We start from the raw sequence: 26,811 nt of genomic DNA on the forward strand, positions 1-26,811 counted from the left end.
GTAAGAAGAAAACCTTCATCATCAACCATAACCACAAACAAAACTAAAATCATTTGGTCTCCATTACAGAAGAATTACCCTACCTACTTACATTACCAGGAAATTGATGATTTGACATAACACTTCTCACACACGTCAAATGGTTTGGGAAGGCCCAGATGTTCTCTTATTCCCTTTGTACGAGTATAGTCATTACCTGTGTTTGTAGTAGAATAGATAATCATAATTCTTGGGCTGTCTGAAAGAAATCGCTTCCTAGCGATAAGACTGCCTAGCTTAGTCACGAAAAAGTAGGTACACACGACAGCACATCAGGTTACCCATTTTTGTTGCAAACTCGCCCCTATTACAACTGCACAAGAACCCACAGTGGTTACGTTGACGTACCGTCGTCCGTACAACAATAAACACGTAAAATTTTAAGGCACTCTCGGTTGCTAAGTTATGGGGCACTTTTGTATTTTGGCGAAAGGCAAACTTTAACTGCAACTGATGGATTGCCAACTGTAAATTTTGGTCAGCACTTTTCATACGTCAACAAATATAGCGGTCCCCGTATTTATCATGCACTTTTCGCGATCTCTCTTTGAGATCGTCGACCGCTATGTGGCAATCGAGTTCAGGATGACATTCACATGGCATGTTTATGATATTGCCAGCGTGAAAGCCACAATTAAATGCAAAGATTTTTTTACACATTTATTTTATTAACGTCATCCTATTCGTGTAGATAAAGTCGAGTAGATCCTTTATAATCCTCGCATCGGGCCGAAGGTGGAAGCGAGCTACATCTGGAATCCTCAACCACAGAAGAACTGGCTATCTTACCTCCCACTGCCGAAACACAACAATGTTCTCAACACTTCTCAACACTGTCATGTCGAATTGGCGACAAACTTGAGATAGTGGAAGCGAGGCGGACTTACAACAAGCCCTAGGCTATCACCAACCAAAGAGCAAAAAATTTTGCCTCCACTGGTAATTGAACCTGGGACCTCTGGGTCTAACTCAATTAGACCCAAGACGGCTAAAACACTTTGGCTACTACAAAAGCAGTCTTCGTCAACTGTTTCCTCGCATCCTTGAGCTATTAATTATTCAACTAATCAGCTCATTGAAGCTTGATTAATATAAAGGAACGTTCTAAATCAACCTCATACCATTATATCAGTTTCATAATATCAAATGATAGCAATGTGGCTCCGCGCGTTTGGGCGGGCTCCAACTCGTAAATCAAAATGGCGGAACAACTTGCGCGGGAGTTTTATGGTCGTCGGAGAATCGTAATTGTTCATTCGTTTGCTTTTATTAATGTCAACTGAATAGAACTATGTTTTACTACGACTGGTCAGCATACAACGGGCCAGAATGGAACAGAACCGAAGTCCTAATATAAAGATCTATTCTAATTATCGAGCTACTGTGAATTTTCTACCGTGAATGTAAGTGAAAGCTTTACAAAAGTCTGTCAAAGCTTTTAAGCTTTGTCTGTTTAAAAGTATAGCTTTGCCACCCCAATCTACTTACAAAAGATACTACCGCTACGTTTACACTATTAATTACTTTATTTACTAACACACTACTAGTGAAGCTAGGAAATCTTATAGCTTCCCTCACGCATTTCATCTGAAAAAAAAGCGTATGAAGAAGAATTATCCTCTTCTCTCTTTATAGCATGCTGCACGATGAGCAATCTGACCTTCCGACACATGAAGTTGGTACTATTGTTACTTAAAATATTTTGTAGTAGTCAATTGCACTTAACGTAATATACGAGTATGACTTCAATATATTTCGCCTTCGAATCCGTTACGGTTAGTGAAAACAATTTAATTCACATATAAAGTGAAATAAAGGGTACGAATTCTTAATTAAGTGACAACAAATCGTATGTAAGGCCGACGGCCGACGTCCAAGTACTGTCGCAGAGAAAAGTGCCTGGGGATTTTGACATTCTTGACATGAGTATCGACCGAGTGGAATTACGCCCACTATGTGGACCGAAGATCTGGTGAGGGTCGCGGGTCGCCTGGATGCGGGCGACACAGGACCGGTCTTTGTGGAAATCATTGGGGTAGGCCTTTGTCCAGCCGTAGACGTCATTCGGCTGAAACGAACGAACGGCACCCTAAAAATCAACATTACAATAACATGATGTAACATGTGAGTAATCGTTGTTGACAAGTAATCAACCTTCCAATGCTCAAGTTCGGGCCGTTCGATGACCCGCTGTTTCGACCAAGCCACCTTTGCCAAGGTTGTTCAGGCCTCATAACCACCTCGCAAAACTTGGCACTGATTACGCGACACGTAGTGTGGCATAGTAAAATGACTTTCGTCTATCATGTGACCACCTAATGTAGGTAATTAATGGCGATTGAGAAACAAATACATTTCACCAATTAATCTGAAGTTGGCACATATTGGTTGATTATTACAATCAAAACTATTATTAAACTAAGCTATTACTACTCTACTGCTACTATTTAACCATTCCATTGAATCGTCTATCTAACTTCTAAGCGACTAGCATCATCATCATCATTTCAGCCAATGGCAATCGATTACTTATCGTAAGACCAATGTAGGGGAGGTCAACTATTTCAACTAACACCGAAGATTTTACATGTACCTAGCCGCTACCAGAATCACCACAACGATATTAGATAGATAGGTGCTATACAATAAAAGTAGATAAAGTGTTACTTATCTCCTTGTGTCGTCGACCCATCAGAGGCTCACCTTCAGTCGATTCCAGCGCACCCATCGGTCATCCAATTTCTAGGTCTTCTACATATTGAATTTTCTTTCAGCCTGAAAACATCCTATGCCTGACCAAGACTGGCAACCGCATCAAGATCATAGACTTCGGCCTGGCCCGCTTCTACGACCCTGAGAAGAAACTACAAGTGCTCTTCGGAACGCCAGAGTTCGTCGCGCCAGAGGTGGTCAACTTTGACCAGATCGGATACGGGACTGACATGTGGTCCGTTGGCGTTATTTGTTATGTTCTGTAAGTATTTTAGTACCTTTATTTCATTAGATTGATAGCTATAGGATAATGCAATAGACAAAATGCCACACACAAGTTGACATACAAGGTTGATAAAAGATTCGAAAAGGATCAAAGTGCGCTGTAAGGCAATCTCCATCTTCAACAAGGTCCAGGGTCTTTTCCAAAACTATCATTATTTTTGTTGCGTACCTATGTCGATGATTTTTTAACCGACTTCATGTTTGGATAGAATCATAAAATATTATTTGGTTTCGAAAGGAAAAGGCTACACTTTGGTTCCTTTCTTGTAGATTTTCCACTTGACGTTTAATTTCCCTTGCTACTTCAGTCGCATCAACGGTTATATCATAGATCTTTTATACAATATTAATGTTTATTTCCAGCCTATCAGGCCTTTCGCCGTTCATGGGGGAGACAGACATAGAAACCATGGCGAACGTCACCGTGGCCAAGTACGACTTCGACGACGAGGCCTTCAACGAGATCTCCGAGGACGCCAAAGACTTCATCAGCAAGCTGCTTGTGAAGGACAAAGAGTGAGTATCATCTGTATAGTTTTATTTGTTTAAAGGTCATAGCACACTTATCAACCCGGAAAGGGATTAACGCCGTATCGCCTTTCACCGCGAGGCGAATTTAGGTGCGGATAAGTGTTTGCCTTGCAGTGGGTACGGAGTTTCATACAAAGAATCGAGCCTCGAGTTGATACGGTTACGATCCGTTTCCGAGTTGATAGATAAGTGTGCTTCGTCCTTTAGAAGTTCTTAAACAGACACCAAGTCTGATTTCTGATCTTCAAAATACCGGAATCTGCTTCAGAATGTACAGCGACAGCATATCAGTTTACATTTTTGCATCAAAGTAGGCTCTATGACAATGGGATAATAGCCACTGTTAGCTTGATATGCTGTCGTGCGTACCCATGCCTGATAGGGACTAGAATTTTCAAACATTTTTAAAACTTAGGCATTTTCATTTCCATGTCTTTGTTGGAAACGACAGTAAATTGCTTGTACTCTGTTTCGAATTCCAACATAAAAGCTGCAATAATCAGCCTGTCGATAAAGACCCTTTGTTACGTGTTTAATTCTATCCAACACTTAGTTGTAACTAACAATACCTATTATATTTATTGCATGAAGTAGCGCTGGTTTTCGTAGTTAATGCACTTAATTTACTTTTGATTTTAGTTAACTTGCCTTGCACTTGTAGACTAAAAGTAAATAAAACAGTAGAACTATTGCTAACACTAATCTCTAATTGTTTAGTTAAGTAGAAACGCAATTTAGTACTTATACTATTAAAACTATCTATTGGTGACACATTCCAGTATTTTATGAATTCATATCCTCGCACTGATCCTTACCATCGAATAAAACCATCACATCCATAATATCCTCACATATCCACCCTAAACCATATTATGCACCAACCACAATTCACCATCCATCTATTTGCACGCACCTTCCATCTCACTCAATTCTAGGTGTTGGGTTGATAGTAACAAGGGTCTTTGTCGCAGGTCACGACCGAGCGCGACGGAGTGTTTGCGTCACCGATGGATTCAGAAGCGGCCTCCAGCCAAGAAGGAACCGCCCCAACCACTACCATCGCCCAAACACGAACTAGACGTCGCCAAAGACAACCTTAGGCTCTTCGTAGAACGATGGAGCGAACACCCGAACTCGCCTTACGTTTTCGATAACCAGTCTCACGAAATCACCTGTCTCATGAACGGCAATTGCGAAAGATCATCCATCGGCGGCTGCTCACCTTCCCCAAGAAGTTCTCTAGGCAGTTCCCCAGACACAGTCTTTGACGAAGACGACCTAGAACCACCTCCTTTAAGAGACCCAAATTACTTAGCACCTCGATACAATCCGGTTGAAAGGAGAGCTTCGGACAGCAGTTGCTTCTTACATAAAAAACAAGACGTCATGGTAAGAAAGAATCTGGCTGAGGAAATAAAGAAACTATCGGACCACTTATTCATGCTCTCGACTATGAACACCGATCTGGCCAACAACAATAGCACGAAAGAACTGAACAAAAACGTGACAGAATCAAACACGACAGTAAAAGAGGAAAAACTACCGAATGGTTTCAAAAAGGAAACAAAAACGTTCACTAAAACGATAACTAATGGAGACGCTTCGAACACAACAAAAAGGATTTTCACATCGAAATCAACAAACAAGATATCGTCGAGTTTTCTAATAGACAAAGAGCCAGAGAAGCCAATGACGAGCAAAATGCCGTGGGCAAAATCGACCACGAGGTCCAAAAAGGTGACGCATTTGAGCCGAGATGTTCCAGACCAGCCAATAGAGAGGCGGAATAGCTTCTTCCAGGAGTTTGATAGGCGGAGGGACCGAATAGATAAATTGGTGAACGGATCAGAAAATGGTAGACAGTTGCCTTATAGAAGAGGAGACGAGAACAATGCTCATAGGACTAAGGATCTTCTGCTACACCTCTTGGAGAAATGGGGGGAAACAGAAGAAGTTGAAGCGGAAAGAACTGCTGGTGGCACGTCAAATGGTGGTCGACACCAGTCAATATCTCTTGAATGGTCTCCATCGAACCAGCTCGCACAGAACTCTATGTCGAGTCTACACGCGTTCTTCCAACGGCAAACATCGGAAGAAAAAGCCCAGAGAAAAAATGTGCCTAGCACAGTAACGAATTCGAAATGATTTTTGTTGAAACAGGGTAGTAGTGCCATGACATTCACATGAACAAAAAATGCTAGTTAGGCTTGGTTATTTACAGAAACTATATGCCTAAGGACTATACATAAATTATAGTAGATGAATTAAGTACGAATTAGTTACGAAGTGCCAGACAGGTCAGGGCGTCTACCAAATTACCCAAAAGCCAATTAGTCAAATCTCTAAATGACCAATGTTAACCAAGCTAGTACGAAACGGTTGTATGTTACCAAAGTAACTGAATGAGATTATTTTTATCAACTTTTCCTTTACTTTAGGGATGGCAGTAAAATGACATTGTACGAATCTAGTCTCAATAATAATTTCTGTATGAAGATATCGTTACAAAAGCAAGACTGAGAGAAATGAAAACAATACTTGAAATATCCATTATTTTCTAAAAATATAAACATAATGCAATAATCATAAAATAATTCTAAGTAAATACCATCACAATGACATTAAATACTTAAATAGATACTTAAAAAAACGTATAAAATATCCTTTCTAATGTAAATAAAATAGTCACAAAGTCGACTATAAGGTTTTTGCAGTAAATTAATTGTTCCTTATTTATGTATGTACTTAATAAGTATGAAATTGTATTACTTAAGTATAATTCTTATGTAATTTATTGTTGTCATTTTATGTTTTTTTAATATAAGGCTTTATTTAATTTAGATCTTTTATTTACCCTACCAAAACAACCTTAACAGTGTGTATATTTTATGCAAAAGCACACACTTAGGAACTTCGTAATATTTTTTTAAACAGTCATACAGCAGTAAAATGCCTACTCGACAATAAAGTAGTAATTTCATTTTAGGAAAAAAGTAAGATAAGAAAATCGTAAATGTTCTAATGATAGATCTAGAACTTTTTGTTGAAGTATGATAAAACGTTTAATAAATTATTTTTCTCCAGTGACCGCCTACCCGCTTCGTCCACTCTAACCCACCCGTGGTTGATCCAGTCTGCACTTTGCACTGAGCTGCATGTCACCAAGACCAAACTCAAACGGTACGTGATCAAAAAGCGCTGGGCCAAAGCCGTGTCAGCTGTCATCGCGCTCAAACGCATGGGTGCCAAGTTCGAAGAGGTCCACGAGGAAATACTTGACACGAAAAATGGAGGGAAATAACATATCAAGTTACTTTACATAAAATACAATACATAGTTATAATGAAAACAAACATTAGGTAGTCATCAGATTTTTGAAATACACTATCGTAAATCTCTAGTTTCACTACACGAGTACAAGATGCTAGGTCCATAAAAACATAATTATTGTAATATTTGTAATGCCAATAGAGGCTTCATTCCCAGTATTCTTCGGTTTTTGATCTTTGAAATTAATATAGGGTGTAGGGGCCAGTAGGGGACAGTTTGGCTAAAAGTTAGATTTCTTTTCAACTCGCTGCTAAAAACACCGATCTGTTCATTACACCCTGTATTTCACCCACATACGGGTTAAAAAAACTTATATGAGTATCGCTTTACATGCTGAAAAATAAAGTGACGCACCAAAAAATCACACAGCAAGGCATACGCACAGCCAAGGTATATTCACAGCTCTATGCATCGCATCAGCCACCTTGTAGCAATGTGAATATACCTTTATATCCGGGACAACACCCATGACGATCATAAACTCCATTTTTTTTTATTATTTTAAAAGAAAATTAACGTGTGGCATTATTTTTGGTGCCATTTGTTTTTAACTTTTCAATTAAGGTTTTGATAGATTTAAGTTTTATTATTTTGGTGCCAAAATCGCACAAGTATTGTTGCTATTTAATGAAGTAATCTCGAATAGATCTGTATATTAGGATACTGATTGTAAATTTAATGAATATTTTTAGATGAATTTTAATAAAGACATTAACTGCTAATAAATAACTTAAGATTTGCAAGTTTCATTAGTTTTAAGTTAATTAGGTACACGTCAAAACAAGCGTTTCAAATAAGGGAATATATTTATTAACGGTGCAATTTTGAACTTTTTATTGTAGTTTAAAAACTTCTGATTTAACGATGAAAATTATTAGCAATCGAGCTAGGAAGAACTTATTTGAAACGCGTAACAATGAGGCAACTTCTATTTCTGATTGTGTTTTTATTAATAATAACAATTTACTAATTTTGTTAACTTCCAAGATTCTCCAATTAAAATATTTAAGTACGTTTGTTACAATGTTTGAATATCGTACTGCGTGAATTGCATTTATTTTTGTTGTGTAAATGACTCTATAAAGACAGACTTATGTTCATGAAATAAATTGTGGTTAATTTGCTTAATTTGTTTTAATTGCCCTTCCACATTCTCCAAATTAAATATGATAATCCGTACGAATTGAATGTCTATCGTGCCATCAGCGAGTTAGGACCTTGTCACCCAATACCAAATACCAATAGTTTGACAGTGGCGCCAACTGGCGAATGCAAAGGTACTTAATTATTTATTAACTGTGATGTAGACCAGACAAATATCGACTGGCGGAGAATGCTTTTAGCATTTCATTAAATTTGTCCACCTTTTGTATCATTTTGTGCAATAGTTTTAAATAGGTAAATCAATAAATTGCATTTTTAATTAGATAGGTACTTTCCAAATTTCAAAAACAAATTAATTCCGCTAATAAAGTTACATTTATGTCATTACATAAAATTGATTTTTTGGAAAATTATAAAATTATTTCAATGTCTCAAATTAATGTAAAACTTTTTTGTCAACCATAAGTTGCCCATGGTACTACTGCTGAGTTCTACTGGTATCACTAAAATAATAATCACCATAGACCATAGATCTATTGGTGGGACTGCAAATCATTTTTTACAAAACATAAGGAAGGACATAGCAGTAGGACCACAGGCAACGCACATTCACACCTAAACAACTAGAGGAATTCAGAAAACCAAAACAAGCCAATATTTTTTTAGTTTTTTATTGTAATCACGCCCAATGCTATCGCAATGACGAACCCGCACCAAAGCGATACCACCCGACGGGACGATGGTGATCTTAACGGTACGACTTCTGGTAGCGAGCGCGCGCGCCTGGGCCGCCGAACTTCTTCGGCTCGCAGCGACGCGGGTCCGCTACTAGTAAACTCCTGTCGTATTGGACAAGGATGTCCTTGATTTCCTTCTTTGAGGCCTCGTCAACATCTGAAAATAAAGTTACAAATCAGTTTTTTTTTATCCACAACGAGGAAGCTCTTGGCCTGTATCTCACCTGATGGTAAGTGATGATCAGGCCGAAGGTGGATTTTGAATTTGAATGAATCATGACAACAACAACAACTTCTGATGTGATGCTAAATTATTTGATTTAACATTTATCAAAATATCAATATTCTTTCAATTCACTTATCATTATCTGTGTAGACAGCAAGGTAAACACTGTACTCTCAAAAGTTAGGGCACGTTAGGGGTAGAAGACTACATTTTTATTATCAGCATAGCTAAATCAATTTATATGATTGGCAAGCATTACAAGAAATTGGATACTGCCCAATGCACTAAGGCTGGTTTTAGAGTCACGCTGACGCACGCTGACTGTCAGCGCTGACAGCCGAAATGTATGAAGCGTCGGCGCCGAGCGATCAGCGTCACTCAGGAACGTTCCCTTCAATTACATACATATTGATCTGTCAGCGCCGACGATCAGCGAGCGGTCAGCGCGATTCTAAAACCCGCCTAAATGTGTAATGTTCAAAGAGTAAAGTTTTTTTATTTAAAAATGGATCAATTACCATGTTACAATGAAGTTATGACCTTTTCATGCTATTTTATAGATGGTGTATAAAAAAATGGGTTAGTAAAACATTTGTTGTGTACACTTCAAACAAGCATAGTATTGAGAGCTGATGCCGTTTGGTAAATGTCACAATAATCTCCTTTCCCTGAAATGACTGAAAACCATGGGAGGTAGACAGCTTTGGAAAGAAAGGGTTCGTAAGACCAGTATTATTAGAGCTTACTGCAAGAACACAATGAAACTTATTTCGGTTGGTAATTTCTTAAGAGCTCTAATCTTAGTGGTTGAGTTACAGAGACCATCCATTGTGAATGAGGATGCCTGTTCATAAAGTCATCCGTAGCTTTGAATGAAATATGTAAGGGACACGGACAGGCGACATGGTTCTATGGCTTAATCCGATCACAATGGATGGCCAATGGCAAAACTTTTCAAAACTAGGAAGTTACTTACATTTCTGGTAGAAAGCAATGAGTGCTTTGGAGATAGCCTGCCTGATGGCGTAGACCTGTGCGACGTGACCACCACCCTTGACGGTCACTCTGATATCAACACCGGAGAACTTTTCCTGGAAAAATTTACAATTTCTTTTCACTTGCTGTTCTTACGTTAACTAATTTAAGTCATAGCTTAGATTACACTCAGAACTTTTGTTTACTTCACATCTATAGATGCTCAGGTTCGGAATAAGTTTGATCATCATAGCATAGTTAAAACAAATGCAAAATTGTTAGTATACATCAAAAATGCACACAAAATACATTCAGACAGCTACAAAAACTACAAACAAATACTACATGATTAAACTTATCTACCAAACAAAATAAGATATTTGACCATTGATATTATGATTTGTGAAATTATATATGCAAATCAAACGTCAAAAGCTTGAAATTAATTTTATTTTTTCAATTTAGTGAAATATTACATAAATATGTATGGTCAAACATCATTGCGACACAAAACATTCTACAGATGTATAGTAAACAGCATGCTTTACACACTATGTTAGAAGACTGAATATGCTGAAGTTAAGTTTGTTAAATGAAGTGGCCTACATAAACATAAACAACATACCTACTAAATGTTAATAATACAATGATGAATAAAAATTTGTGGTAAATGGTTTGGCGTTATAAACATCAATGGTTATGGTTGTAAATATAAGAAAACATGGTTTTATTAAGATGTCTCGACAAAAAATATTTAATTAACATGCTGTCTCAGTGAAAAAAATACCACTACTATGTAAAATATTGCATACCTACATCATGCATACTACAAAACTTCAGTTGCTAAAAACACCATGCTGAAAAACAAATCATCTACAAGAAAGGTAACATAAACATAGATGAAAACATACCTTGCCCAGCAAAAGGATTGGTTCCTGGAGTTTGTACTGGAGCAGACGGGGCTCCACCAGGTCGAGGGGACGACCGTTCACTCGGAGCACGCCATGGCCGCGCTTGCAGTAAGCTACAGCGGTGGCGGTTTTCTAAAATAATAGATAATATCATAAAAATCAGGTAGGTACATGAACATAATTGTGCTGAAATTAAATACAATTAGGGGGCTAATATAATCAGTTTTGGAGGCTATTAGGAACGACAGGAGTGGCCTGTCTTTTGTTTTGTCCTACATCATAAATCTTTGGTGACAGATCGGTGCTAAATAACAAAGCCAAATCTTTTATCTATGTAATACAGTCATTATGTGGTTATACAGGGGTTTAGCTAAGCGTTCATAACTATTATGATAAAGTTAGAGTAAAATTTAGGTCTCAAGAATGTTTAGGACAGTTGTTTTGAGGTTATGTCAAGTTTTGGAGTGTAAATATTCGTCTCGCCAAAAATCAACATGATATTATTTGAGTAATAAAACATCTTACAATATATTTAGACAGGCTAAGGGTGGCTTTCTAAGACAGTTGGTACGATGTAAATCTTTAGGGCCGCCACAACAAATAGGTTACAATGACCAAGATAGGAAAGGATTATGATCAAAATCGGTCATAATCATTAATTTGAGCTTCATAATGTCTCATTTACAACAAATTTAGAATAATTCTGCAATAAACAAATGCCATAAACCAAGAAAACTAGTCACAAACACGTGGACTACCGCTAACCACTCACCTTGCGTCCGAATACTTGGACAGCCTGAATAGGTTCTCGTCTCGTCTGAAATATTAAAATAAACAATTTATACACTGAAACTAATGCAATGTTTGAACAAGTAAAAACATTTTAGATTTAATTTTTTCAAAAAGAAATTGCACACGCACCTCCTGTGGGGCAGCCATTTTGACAGAAAAGAATGAACAAGTGAATGAGTGATGAATTCTTGACACAAAGAACGAATGAGTATAAATAGAGATGTGAAAACCGATACATTTACGTAAAAAATAATCATTCATCGTCATTTAATAACAAAACATTATCGTTCTTGTTATTTAAAAAAAAACTTTTTATTTGAATAACAATAATTTTTAATTAACATTGTTCAATAAAATAATCATCTAATGAAATGTTAACTTCGCTTATCTTACAACTTGTGTTGCGACATCTAGCGACGAGTAGAGGTACTAAGTACTATTGGTTCTTATCAAAGTTACATAAATTATTCTATTCAAAACTAGATGTCACTGTCTTCTGTTCCATAATGTTGCGTTTATCTCGCACGGTGATGATGACTCAACCGGCAAGCGTTCGCGTGCGTGCGTATGTTTTGTATTCTTGGTACGTAATCGTCGGTGAAGAGTCGTGCGGTATGCGCGACGGTAGCGCACGCTTACAATGCACCGCGAAAACGCCAACATTCCCGCGACTGTGTTAGAACTTGGACAAAACAGTGTGAAACAAAGTTGTTGAGAGGAGAAATTTGTGCATTCAAATTGTTTATGTAATGAACAAAGTTTCGTGTTTGAATAGTTCGACTGGATTTTTGAGTTTTGAATTATTGTTCAGAGTTTTGAAGGTAAGAATATTTTGATATTAATTTTAAAAAGTCTACCAACTTTATTTATTCGTAAAGCAGGTAAGCAATAAATAAAATTGTTTTGTGTTAATTTACTGAATAAAATTGTTAAATTAAAAAGTCTCCGCTTCTATTTTAAATTGGTATTCACTCCAATTTAGTAAAAAAAATATATTAAATAATCAAAAACAAAATTTTCAACAAAGCGAAGGGTTTTTATTTTGACGCTTTTTGTATGATCTAAACAAGTAGACGCGGTGCGTCACAAAAAATACTAAATGATTCATGTAGGAATGTGGTCAACTTCTTAACCACCTCTCGTGAGTGGTCGCCCTAAACAGGAAAAAAATTATTTTTTATTAACTAGGACTCTTGTAAACAAAATCTTATTCGCAAACAAACTCAATAACGTCTAAAATATCGCAATTTTATATTCCCGTCTAAAATTAGTTTATTTCTATCGAGTATAAAAATCTCGTAATAAATAAATTCTATAATTTATTTAATCTTCAAATAATTATTTCACCAGTGAAATCGAAGCAAACATTTATTGTTTTTGTGCAAGAAATAAAAAAAAACATTTATTTCATTTTTATTTGCTTAGGAACATGTTACCAACCTATTGCAATAAAAAACAATCATGATTGGTTTTGTAAAAAAAATAAACTTTAAAGTCGTCATTATAACTCAATTAATACTTACTTATAAGCAAGTTTGGAAATACTGGTGGAAATAAATTTTACCAACTAAACTGAAAACGACATTGATTGTTCCTGAAAAACTTCACTTATTATTTTAAAACAAAACAAATAAACTTTGTTTTCATAGTTGCGATCAACGAGAAAGTTTAAATTATATACTTTTATGGTTCTAATGCAATAACCTACACATAACATGCTGTAAATTTAGCAAATAAATAAGGTACATTTAATAAATTATGCAAGAAAAAGCGGTGAAATAAGTTGTTTACTTATTAATTAGCGAATTTTATCATCATAGATCGGATGTTACGAAATATGTATTAATTAATTCATGTAACCAGTTATTTACCGCATCATTTCACAATAAATCAGCATAAAATTAACATAAATAAATGACTCAAATATTATTTATACTTTTTAGGTACAAATTTGACTCGTTTAGTGAAATCAGTCAGGGTTATTTATTATCTAACTTATATTTTATTTTAGTTTACTCCACTTTCACTTTAAAATTAAAAGTATTAACATTGTCTTGTTGTCATTGTTTTTGGCTTCGAGGAACGACTTATGAATAGTTCATTTATGAGATTTTATGTAAAATCCATTTGATTTGTTTATTTAAACCGATTTAACCACGTATAATTACCCATTACATACTTATAGCAAAACAAAGGTCATGAATCACCCACTGGGTAAATCTTCTGTGGGGTCAATGTTCTGTGAATAGGAAGTTTCAAAGGAACATTCATCCCCATTGGGAGAATCCCATTTAAATGCCGTTTTTCCTTCGTTTATTTATTTGAAGATCTTACCTACTATAAACGAGCAACGATATTGAAGAGACTTAGGCTGAGTTGCAACACCAAACTTTGACCGTAGTAACTATAACAATAACCAGTGCTTTTTGTATGATGTTTGACAGATTTTTGACGTTTGTTAAAGCCAAAGTAAGATGGTGCAACCCAGCCTAATTGAATCTTGGTAGGGTCAACAAGGGCTTCAAGAATGTAGGTAAACCTTTGCAATGCCTTAACTAGGTAACTAAGTAATAAGCACATTAATGTATTAGTGATAAGACCTATAATGTACACTTAGTATGAAAATAAACAAATTGAATTTGACTTCAGTATTGATTACATATGTCAGGTATACTACTTTCTGACAGTACATATGTATTTATCTTATTAATTCAGACAGCTACAAGTTACAACTCTACACTATCCATCCGTTTATTTATTAAATCAATAACATTTGACCTTAATTATTTATTAACCCTCAATTAAGATCAAGAGATAAAAATCAAACTTTACTACATAGTAATTAATTTAAAAAAAACACTATTTCTGCACAGTAGCATAGATAGATACCAATACCATAGACCAATAAACAACCGGTCAACGACGGATGTTAATCACTGTAAAGGAAATTGTTCTCTGCGCGGGCTCAACCGCATAGCAATTCAATTTTGTTTGCGTTATCATCTTAATAAAATTATTAGTGACTGTTGGTTTTTCTAAATTAACATTTTCTTTGTTAGCAAACATTTAATTTATAGATCGCCGGTAACTTTACAAAGATTTCCCGCCTTTTCCAATCTATGGTCAGCTTACTTTTTAATCGTTACGGCTCTGGCGCTAACGTTAATCGGCCAAACCGTTGAGTGGCCGACATGTCATGACTTCCTGCGCAGTTATATGTCTAATAGTGTCATGGTGGTCCGTTTAGGATTAACCGGGTAACTTGGTATCCATCCGCTAACTTGATACAGGTACAATGTAACACTGTATTGTTTATTCCGTGATCTTATGAATAAAATCGCTTAGCTCTTCAAATAACTGTACCTATAGCTCAAAATTAGTAAAATAAAACCTTTCTACACATGCCTCACAACGACTTGCTCGATTACAGATACACCGTGTATGCCATCTTACTTTAACAAAAGTTAAAAGTCTGAAACTTCAACAAAAACACCGGTTATAGTCAGTCACGATTAAAATGGCTAAAGGTGGTGCAACTCAGCCTCAGTTGTTGTACACAGTGAGCAAATAAATAAATTGAGTTTCTTTTATTTATTAATTATACAGATATTATTATACTTATTATTGTGTCAGTATAAAAAGTATTCACTCCAGTTTAGAAATTTACGATAAATAAGAATTTAATATAGATTAATATCAAAAATAAATCTCAAGTGTCTCGTGCAATGTCACACTGCAATATTTTATTGCAACTGACATGCTGTTCGCATGATATGAGTGCCAGCAGTAAAAAGTCAAGTTTATCCATTCTACGATCATTCTTTTAGATCCCATTTGAAATCGATACCGCAAACCTCTCTGAAACAAGGATAAACTCGACTCTATTCTGTTAGCAGTAAATTCTAAAATAATTGGCAAGTTGTTTGTTATTTATTTTGTAGGGTTTCAGATAATGCTATTAGTGGTGCATGTACACTGATACTGCGCTACAGAAGCCCTACAATCGGTGAAACATGCAGATTTCCTGCATAAGTCGGTTAGGACACGTTTTGCGTTTTTTACCATGTGATTCTGATGAGTGATGACTAATTAAGCAAGTGCAATATTATTATTTTACGACAAACATAAAGGTTATAAAATAACTTGAAAAAATCGAACTGCCTAATGCGGGAATCGAACCCACGACCTTTTGATTGCCGGGCGACTGCTCTTCCATCTGAGCTACTTGACATTGAACCATGAGCAACTCTAAATGCTTATTAAAACGTGAAGGTATTCGCATTTTTTTCATATTTTCATAATGTCACATCCGGACTTGGGTATTGGAAAATCATTATACCTACTGAAAATTGTATCTTGCATTGAACCCTTTCTTTCTCATATTGTAAGTAAACGTTTGGAAGGATAACATGTTGCTGAAATCTTTTTACGTGAAAAGTAGCGGTTTCATGAAACATTACATTATGGCAAAGCATACTGTTTAACAGTAAGCTTTGATATAAAGATTTTGATTGTTCCGTAGCTACTTTATGCAAACAAAGTCCCGGACGTCCGTAAGTCAACTAGGTACATTTGCAGTCGCTTAAATACATTTTGTATATTTATATTGTACAAATACTTAATTGAACATGCTTGAGTGCGCAAATCTAAATCATGTTGGATGTAACTAACACGGTTAGTAGCGGTAAACTGCTTTTTATCATTAATTTTCTACTGTTCAAACAATTCGCTCGCATTCCTGCGATAAATCAGAATAGCCTACTTTGTACGATAGGTGTGTTTGTTTGTATTGATATAACATAAGTTATCGGTAACATTCCAATTAATAAAATCCTGGTTGATTTACGCTTTAATTTCAATTCGTATCCAAAATCTACAAGATATTAACGTGCTAAAGTAGTTACTTACATTGTTACATTAGTTAAACGTAACTTAGTAAATCACACAAACAATATACTTTAAGACTTCATTGATTTGTTTCCAATTGTAGATGCAGATCTGATCCCAATTGTTCTGAATAAATAACCTTCTTAGCTTTAAAGTTAAAATAAGTATTTTAAATAGGTAATAATAATACTGTGACCGACCGTAATGACCGACTGTAATCTTGCGTTATAAATTTTCTTATGGTCTTACACCATCAAAATACCGTTTTATCCCTTAAAAGGCTTGTTCTATTAATTCTATACTGCATATGGTTCGACATGCACATCGATAGTGAAATTTAATTTGAAAAATTATCATAATCTAGAAAATAACAGAACTTTTACTTATTCGTGTTCTTACCAAAAAAGGCTTGACATCAACACCGCCATTGATCATCGATATTATAATTACGAATTTAAACATCACTGCTAAATACTGCTAATATTTTAAAGAGATAGGAAAAACAATTCTAGTGCTTAAAAAATACGCATTTCCCTTTGCGCGAGATAGTTTTCTTTTTATGGGTCATTCCACAAAAATATGTCAACTCTTAGTCCGCGCCACATTTCACATGAAATATTTGTTAATATTTTATTCCAAAATTGTTAAATAACAGCTCGCAATGTGCTTTATTCATCACCCATTTATATTTTTTGAAACTATTTTTAAAACATCTTAAATTACTTTTGAATGACCTAAAACGTCATTCCCTAGGCATGTCCGTACTCCAAAAGTTTGTGTTTTGGGACCCACATTTATAAAAACATCAACTTTATCCTTTGTTTTAATTAACGAATAATCTATTTAAATGTATATTACACCCAATTCTATTAATATTTTGCGGTTTCAATAAACAATAATTTGATTTTCTTTAGTTGAAAAAGAGTCTACAGCTTTTAGCGTCATTCCCTCGCCACGCACTGATTTTATAATTTTGCGCTTTAATATGTATTTAGAGTGAATGACATTTAGTTGAGTTTAAAGTACGATACGAAGTTATCCTCAGACCATACTGGCTTTGCGGCAGCCGTTTTTTGAATTAGTGCAAACGTGCCAGTTGTTGCGGAAACATGTGTTAATCCAGTCACTTCGTCAGTCCCTAGTTGAGTAGCTTTATTGATTACAATAGGAAATTGTATATAATTTAATAGTATTTACGTGTGTTTTTTTGGCTATTTTCGGCACATCGTATTAAGCATCTTATAATATAAAGTGAATCTGCATTTGTGTTAAGTTTTACTCCAAATCGTCAGTCCCTAGAGCGTCAGGCCCTAGCTTTAAACGGCACTTGGGACTAAATTACTAGTTAGGGAATGATGTTTTTTATATAGTGATAATAACAAAACAACTACATTATGTATATTAACTTATCTATAAATGTTAAGGTTATCTGGGGGCACGGCAGTGCCCCCACCAAGTCGAGCAAAAAAGCGGCACGGCCGTACCATCCTTTTCTCGAAGCAATTCAGGCCATTTTCGACCGCCTGTAACTTCGTTGTGGATAAAACTAGAAGGCTGAATTTTCATTAGCTATGTAGGCATTGTAAAGACACGGTATATTTAAAATTTCATTCAATTTGAACCAGTAGTTTAAGAATTATAACGGGTCAAAGTTACTTAATTTTGTCACTCACTGACTGACTCACTGACTCACTGACTCACTGACTCACCGATCATCAAAATTCTAAGGCACTTCTAGCAGACCTAGAAGCTTCAAATTTGGAATATAAGTAGTGTTTGGTGTATGAATCAAGGAAAAACTAAAATATTTGGGGGCACGGTAGTGCAACCGCCAAGTCGAGTAAAATTTTTCAATTTCGGTCCAGTTTTCTAGATACATAACTGCTGTCTACAAAATACAAAAAGAAATGAGATTTGGAGGCACGGTAGTGCAACCGCCAAGTCGAGTAAAATTTTTCAATTTCGGTCCAGTTTTCTAGATACATAAGTGCTGTCTACAAAATACAAAAAGAAATGAGATCCCATCAAAAACAATACTTGTCAAAAAAACCAAGTCTCGCAACTCAGTTGTTCTACGGTAAAAAGTTGTGAGATCCATGTAATACCAAGTCCAGGCCAGGAAATCTTTAACGTTTTACATAAATATATTGACTTGGCCATCGCATGAAAACACGTGTAAATTAAATTATTTAGTGCGATGGCCAAGTCAATAATTTATGTAAAACGTTAAAGATTTCCTGGCCTGGACTTGGTATTACATGGATCTCACAACTTTTTACCGTAGAACAACTGAGTTGCGAGACTTGGTTTTTTTGACAAGTATTGTTTTTGATGGGATATGTTTTATACTTTATTAGAAGTCATATAGGATTAATGTAGTATGAAAAAATTGAAAATTATAATTTCTCCTAAAATAAAGCATAAAGTGACTGGCCCTTTTAGACATAACATAATTAATTAATAAACTATAATTTACACTAATAAAGTATTCAAAAGCATCTTAAAAAGTTACGGACAAAATGACGTCGAAAATATACAGATTTTTATGGAATGACCCTTATAGGTAATGGCACAGATTATATGTATCGGAGGTAATATGGCGGCAAAGCATCGACTAGAAAATTATGCACAAAAAACTAGGCTGCATAGTTTATGACCTATGCCCGCGGCCTTAGCCTCTTTGGAATCCGAATTCAAAAAAGGAATCATGACTGACATCTGCTAAGCTCCAAGATTTTAATGTCTTTGCCTGAACTTTTTTTGCTGGCATTTGACTATTTTGTCCCAGACCCAGAACTGTATAATATCGACACCTTCAGGTTCAATTGTCGTATAAACCATTTTGGCCAAATTGAGTTATATATACCATTTTAATCAGAATTTTTTTCTCTATCGAGCTGTATATTCGATATATTGAAATTCGCTAAAAAAATGTTTATACGCCCCAAAAAACTATAGCCTAAAAGATAAATAAATACCTTATAAACGATGTAAAAACCGAACGCTTGTTTTTGGTATTTTTTCTAAGATGTATCAACCATACATTTTTTTAAGCCAGGATGTAAAACTCTCTCGTAATTGAAAATGGTTTTTACGCCCAAAGACATATGGCCAGATATTTGGATCCAACGTCGTAAGTCCACGTATTCAATATGGTAATTATCTCTTTCATATTCATATTCATTTATTTATTGCATCAGATATCTGTACCCCCAGTGAAAAGGGAGTTAAGTCGAAAATGGTGATTTTTGGGAAATCGCATTTGAAGTTAAAAAAAATCCTGCTTCGTCGCTATTAGAGATAACTTGGTGAAATATTTTTTAGGTGAAAGGTAATGTTAGATATAATTAGGCAGTGTGCCAGTTTGGGAAATATCGCATGTGGTTTTTTCGTAATTAAATAAAAACCTAGTTATATCACCATGCACGACAACTTTACATTCGTGTAAAGTGATGTAATGGGATATAAATCATTTTACACCACACTGAACTAACCACACGCTAACAAGTGTAAAGTGATACATTTTCCACCATTTCTGTTGATAATTTTTTGTTTCTTCAATTTTAGAAAAAGTTGTAAAACAAACATAAGTAATTACACTATGAGGAATCATTATTTCAGGTTATTTAGGGTAAATCGTCCAAAAATTGTTACTTATATTAATATACACCAATTTTGTGGAGAGAAAAAAAATGTGTAAACTGATCTAACTAACATAATAGCGATCTAAGTATCCTAATAATTTTGTGTAAAGTGATATAAGTGGCGACTGTAAAGGAATAAGGCTAGAATTTGAGACTGAATTCTAATTATTTACTCCTTAAATGTTTATTCTGATCTGAAACTACAATTTTATTCATTATTACACCATATACCATGAATGATATCGGCCTAAATCACATACATTATCTCCTATTATAAAGTAAGTATAGCTGAAGCAATTGTGTAGTAAAGACCAGAAACAACAATGGTTTCACATGAACTAATTAGACAGGAGACAGAGAAAAGTTTGTTTTCTACAATTACCCTTTTAGGAATCAAACCCTGGACCAGAGATGGTGATGTCAAGGTATATTGATTGCCTTTTGGCTACAGAAGGATAATATAAAAGTAAATTCATAAAATGCATTTGTTTTCAACAAAGAGGCTTTTAAACAGCTCTTTAACACGTCTTAGTATTACTTGAACCCTACAATAATTTTGGGACATAAATGGACCAGTGCTGAGAAGAAGCAGCGCAAGAAATTTAGCCACCCTTGTCAGACTCTTCTTAAATCATAAATAACTTGGTAAAATCGAACTGCCTAGGGCGGGAATCCTCTTAAATCAATAGAGACATGAATTAACAAGACATGTTATACTTGCGAGCTAAGCAGATAAAGTCCAGCAACACATGCCATTTACATAATTATTTACTTCATACATAGTATCCATTCATAAGGACTTTCGTAGATAGTTTCTCAGGGCAATCGAATATTGCACTTAGCCTCTTGATTAGACCATTGTGTGCTATTTGTAGTTTATCTTCCTATTCCAATCGCTCCAGATCCCCCCAAGTAGCAGCAGCCTATCTAGGTCGCTACAGGCCTTCTGCAGCGACCCTGGTGATTGGAGAATTTGAGCCTGTTGATCTGCTACGCTTGTGCACTACTTGTGCACGTGCTGCGGTTTTTCTTCTGCCTCCATGCATGCATATTCTACACAGTAGGCTGTCTGTAACAGCTATATCGTCACCGTCGTGGCAGAATTAAATAACTGACACTTTTGGCAAAAATCACTTTTTCCACTTTTTGTATAGTAGAAAGTGTTACCTATATTTTGGTCTTACTCTCGTGGCAATATCTATGATATTTCCAAAGATATCTTCAGTTTAGTGAAACTATTGACCATAAATTACAACTCTGTTTGTTGTAAAATTTACCTGGCAAAATTGAATAAGTGACTTTATTTAATTCTGCCACAACTCACTGCAAAACATTGCTTCAAAATACTTGTACTAAGAAAGTCAATAAGTGACTTTATTTAATTCTGCCACAACTCAATCCGAAACATTGCTTCAAAATACTCGTACAATTGTGTTTTTGATTTATTTCATTTTTGTAACATTACTTTAAATGTTACTTTTAATTTCAATGTTCATTACTCAGATGTTAAACCTTCATCATCATCATCATTTCAGCCACATAGGACGTCCACTGCCGAACATAGGCCTCCCCCAATGATTTCCAATATGACCGGCTGGTAGCGGTCTGCATCCAGTGCTTTCCTGCTACCTTTATGAAGTCCACGTTGTGCTTTTCGGTACGTGCCCTCCACTCCAGAACCTTGCTGCCCCATCGTCTGTCAGTTCTGCTTACTATGTGCCCTGCCTCTTGTACAGAAAAACTGAGCATAGCCCTCTTCAAAGCACGCTGTGCAACTTGAGTAAGAGGCCGCGTTCCCGAGCCGTCATCAGTGGTAACACATACAGATTGTAGATTTTTGTCTTTAGGCACAGATATTTTGGACGAAAGGATGTTGTGTAGTTTTCCGAATGCTTCCCAGCCGAGTTGGATTCGACCTCTTTCTCTACCTAGCTGAAACGTTTGTCCGAGGTAGACATACTTGTCAACAATCTCAAGATTCGAGCTCCTAACCAACAAAAGCTTTCGACAAAAGCTTCGTTTTTCCATGTTGTTCACCCGAAGGCCTACCTTTTGGGAGACTAAGGTCTTCGAGCATTGTGCCGAGGTCTTCCAGTGATTTTGCCATGACCACACAATATCGTCGGCAAACCGAAGCTGAATGATGTACTCGTCGTTGATGTTTGTGCCGAATCCTTTCTATTCAAGGAGTTTGAAAGCGTCTTCCAATGCAGCGGTGAATAGTTTCGGAGATCCGGAGATATAACATCTCCCTCATGCCTCGCTGCAGAGGAATCGCCCTCGTACTCCACTCCTGTACTCGGACCAACATGGTGGCGTTTCTTTACAAGCACTTCAGCACCTCGATATGTACCGACACTTTTCAGAAACTGGCTTGTTCGGGAGGCTAGAAGTCATCGAACCTACGCGCGAGATCATTCGTGATAACTTTCGCAAACAGCTTGTAGACATGACTCAGAAGCGAGATGGGTCAGTAATTCTTCAGCAAGGTTTTATCCCCTTTCTTGAAGAAGAGTACCACCACGCTTGTTCCATGCCTCTGGCGTTGTTCCCTGGAGTAAGACGAAGTTAAATAGTCTCTAAAGGACCGAGGTTATCCCGTCATCACCCGGTGCCTTGTTGTTCTTTAGGTGTTTGAGAGCCATCCTAATCTCGTATAGGCTGATAATGCTGATATCCACAATATCTTCGTCGAGGTATATAGCCTGTCCATAAAACTTTTCAATCTCACCCAGAACCTCGGCTTTTGTTGGCGTTACACCACCTTCCGCAGTCTTCAGCTTCGTCAGCTAGCTTCGCCCAATAGAGTTGTCTCTAGCGAACACTTTCGAGCCTTGGTTCCGCTCTATCGCCTCTTTAATACTATTTGTATTAAAGTTGCGAACATCATGTCGCAAGGACTTCCATATCTGTCTATTGAGCTGCCGATGTGCCTTAGCGTCAACGGAGATCTGCAGTGACATTGAACGTCATTCTGCCATGACGTTGAGGGTAAGGGATCCCTATGGAGATAACCCTATTACAGTTTTATTGTTTTTGGATTATTTTATTTTGATATTCATTTTGATGTTGGTTCTTTCAATTTAATTTCAATGTTATAGGAATCTGATGTTGATGGTTACCATACCAATTTGTTAAACATTTATAAGTATTTAATAAGTAGGTATATTCTAGTATTATTTAACAATTTTACAGATTTTGACTAAAATCGCATTAACAAAACAAATAAAATAAAATGAATAAATCAACATTTAGGTCAATAAAAGTGTGGCAAAATTAAACAAGTGTACTTATTCAATGGAAATATTCGTTTTTGTAATACCTTGGTTGTGGCAAAACTAAATAACTGACATGCAAAAATTAAATAACTGCAACTTAGTTGTAAAATACGGTTGTGGCAAAACTAAATAATTACATTTTTATTTTTTTTATTTAAAAGTAATACAAAATAACATCATCGAAGAATATTGATTTAATAAAGGTAAATTTGCTGTATAAAATATCAAAAGACCGACAATAAAATATTTTTACCCTTAAAAGTTATCGCCATTTTTAACGAAAAAAATCACAAAAACGTGAATATCTCGCAACTTTGGTTTTGTCAGTTATTTAATTCTGCCACGACGGTGACGATATTGTGTAGGTGTTTGTTTAACATACCTGTTATCACACTTAGGACCTTGTGGATGTTGTCCCTGTTTAGTCTTATGAGGCTGCGGGAGAACTTTTTCGATATATCCACAACTGCATCTTTTGTTTGCCTGCATCTTTCACAATCTTTCCATTCTGTGTGGTGTTATTTTTCTATTTTGGAGCGCAGCCAGGTCTTGATCTGTGCTTATGGTATCGGCATTATAGGTAATTGTTCCGGACCAAATACCGTCGTGTACGATCCCTTTCTGGCCAGTTCATCTGCTGCGTCGTTGCCCAAGGAGTTACTGTGCCCTTTGATATACTTCAGGAGTGCAGGGTAACGCCATTTGCGTCTGCAATGACTTAGGAGCGCGTCATGGCATTCCAATATAAGTATTATAATGTAGTATATTAAGTTGCTTTGTATTGCTTGCACTATCTGAGATTATTTTTATATTCAGACCTCGGATGTCTATGGTTGCAACCGCCTGTGCTGCTCTGATTGCATTCTGCTTGGAAAATTGTATTGTGTTTATCTAGTGTTGTAGATATTCTTAGTATATTTAGGTAATTCGAGAAGACACCAGCTCCTGTACCTTTTTGGGTTTTGGAGCCATTAGTGTATATCCTAAGTTCATTGATTCCAGAGCAATATTGCGTTTCCACTGTAAACTGGATATTATATCTTCAGTCGAAGATTTGAACACAGGGAATTCTGTCGATGGGTGCCTCGGTGAGAGGTATTTCTTTTATTAGGGTTTTGTGCAGGATCGTGGAATGTCCTGTCTCCTTGTTTTGCTTCTTATATGTCCTTGACCTTTAAGTCTTAGAGCGGCTGCTTGCGCTTCCTCCTGAATGAAGAGGTCTAAAGATCTAAGATTCAGAAGGTACTCAAGTGATGTCGATGGAGTGGTTCTCATACAACTAGTGGCCGCTATGCTTACTAGGCGTTGCAGGCTTTGGAGTTTTGATCTTTCTGTGGATAGTTGTGTTCTATGCCCCCATACAAGTGATCCATAATAATATGTGTAAGAGGGCCATATAACCGACGTGTACAGCCAAAGTGTTATCTTTGGGTTGAGACCTCATCTACTACCAATGAGTCTCTTGCACTGATGGAATGCTATACCATTTTTATTTTGTTCTCGACATGACTCGCCCAGTTCAATTTGTTGTCAAAGGTGATGAGTTTTGTTTATAAAGAGTTCTGGTAGTTGGAGCTCTTGTAAATTCTATAATGCACTTATTAAGTACTTTTATTGACAACGTTAGTCACTTTGAATTCAATTATATGTTTTACTAGTAGATGTTCACCATTATTTATTAAAACTATTAACTAAAGTTCTTTGATTTATAAACTACGACATTATTTTTTCCTTTAATCTGACGTTTGGGCTAAGTTATATCATTTTACACCAAATAATTAACCAAATTATTAGTTGCGATTTTCAAATGTTTCTGATCTAAGTAACTTATAACATTTTACACATGTACGAAACTTTTGTGGTTAATGGTATTAGTCTAATTGAATCATTATACACAAAAAAATAACCTTTTGTTTTTTACTTTTTGTGATATAAATTAAGTTACATTCTTTTTCACCAACCAACAATACATAGTTTTTTTTGTGTATATTAATATGAGTCATCTTATATTGTTAATCACAAATTCAATCTGAACAACTTCAATCGTGTAAAAAGTAGTAACACGAGTCATACCTCTTGACACAATAAAAAATTGAAAGAAGCCTCCGGTACACTTTGTTAAAAGTAGACATGTATCAATATACACGAAAGAAAACTCAAAATTGGTTCACAAAGCCTTACTTGTATCATTTGGCACAACATTATTTTCTTTTCTATACGTCGTAGAAACATACCGATTAGATACAAAAATAGCTAATTTTTCAGAGATTCACATTATGTTATAAAGTCAATTTTGATCTAAGTCGAGTTAGATCCCTTTTCACTGGGGGTACAGATATGTATGTATGGATAGTAAGTAAGTTTTTCTTAATTATAAAGTTAAAGAAAGTTGATATAACTAGATAGGTAGGTATATAAGGTTGCTTTCCAGGTCCAGTACATTCGTGAATTGATCTCGACTAAATGTGATAAATTCAAGACTTTTAAACAAAGAAAACAAGCCATAGTGTGCTCATGAAGGATATTTATACCCTTTTGATATGCTCTGTAATAATTTATTACTTTACAAGTACTATTAGGGATGATGACTAGGTTAATGAAATCGAAATTCTATTTAGTCCGTCAGACAGATAATTAGAAAATATTAGACTCATATTCTTTTCCATAATCGAATAATTGCAGTGTTATATTGAGTTGAAAATAATGTCGCGTGACGTCACTTTTGAATAAAAATTCTACTCAAGCGTGACGTATCGCGCCATTTCAACTCGATGTAGCACTGTTATTATATAATTATGAAAGAAAATAAAAAATATGAGTCTAATATTTTCTAATTATCTGTCTGACGGACAAATAATTGAAATTTTGTCATCTAGCCTTTACTTTAAGCTGTAATTTAAATTTGGGTTTCTTGTAAAGATATAAATTCCTTAGAGTAATTCTCAAAAAATTACAAATCCTTCTCCTGAGCATACTGGGGCTCTTCTTTTTATGCAAAATTTATCATAACCAAACGAATTAAATATGCTTCAGCAGAGAACCAGGAAAGCTGTCTTAATGTTTTGCTGTAATTGTATTTTTTTGTTCAAAATTTATGGTGATTAGTTTTGTTTAAAATTATTAGTTTTGCCATAATTTTCCTGCAAAATTGTAAAAAAAAAACAATAAACTTGTTATTTTTCGTATGGAAGCAAATTTATTATTTCTACCTCAACCAAATATAGTTTTTACACTGTTAAATATCTTTGTGCAAATTCTCTAAACAACGAAAGCCTGGAAATAGTAAACAATACATTATTTACATGTATAGTTTTAATAATACATTTGAATAAATCACTTTATCAATGGGTGTATAAACCA

General features: G+C 35.6%; 3 protein-coding genes across 3 annotated transcripts in view; 2 read left to right on the forward strand and 1 right to left on the reverse strand.

Annotated features, from left to right (window-relative positions):
- LOC135081181 (myosin light chain kinase, smooth muscle-like) overlaps positions 1-6,403 on the forward strand; it is a 48,088-nt gene extending 41,685 nt beyond the window's left edge. The window contains exons 6-8 of the mRNA XM_063975925.1: positions 2,814-3,013; positions 3,400-3,552; positions 4,539-6,403. Of these exons, the coding sequence (XP_063831995.1) occupies positions 2,814-3,013; positions 3,400-3,552; positions 4,539-5,712 (1,527 nt within the window). The 3' untranslated portion in view covers positions 5,713-6,403. The remainder of the gene's footprint in view (positions 1-2,813; positions 3,014-3,399; positions 3,553-4,538) is intronic.
- Positions 6,404-8,656: 2,253 nt separating this feature from the next.
- On the reverse strand, positions 8,657-11,836 carry LOC135081185 (small ribosomal subunit protein uS9). The gene is made up of 5 exons (XM_063975930.1): positions 11,772-11,836; positions 11,623-11,667; positions 10,851-10,982; positions 9,941-10,055; positions 8,657-8,895 (listed from the first exon to the last, which is right to left on the reverse strand). The coding sequence occupies exons 1-5, from the start codon at positions 11,787-11,789 to the stop codon at positions 8,750-8,752; spliced, it is 456 nt and encodes a 151-aa protein (XP_063832000.1). The 5' UTR covers positions 11,790-11,836; the 3' UTR covers positions 8,657-8,749.
- A 368-nt stretch (positions 11,837-12,204) lies between these two features.
- The window catches only part of LOC135081180 (uncharacterized), a 61,338-nt gene continuing 46,731 nt past the window's right edge, over positions 12,205-26,811 (forward strand). Inside the window, exon 1 of the mRNA XM_063975923.1 lies at positions 12,205-12,463. The gene's annotated coding sequence lies outside the window, so the exon portion shown is untranslated. The remainder of the gene's footprint in view (positions 12,464-26,811) is intronic.

Source organism: Ostrinia nubilalis, chromosome 19 (genome assembly GCF_963855985.1).
Source record: "Ostrinia nubilalis chromosome 19, ilOstNubi1.1, whole genome shotgun sequence".
In the NCBI taxonomy this organism is placed as follows: Eukaryota; Metazoa; Arthropoda; class Insecta; order Lepidoptera; family Crambidae; genus Ostrinia; species Ostrinia nubilalis.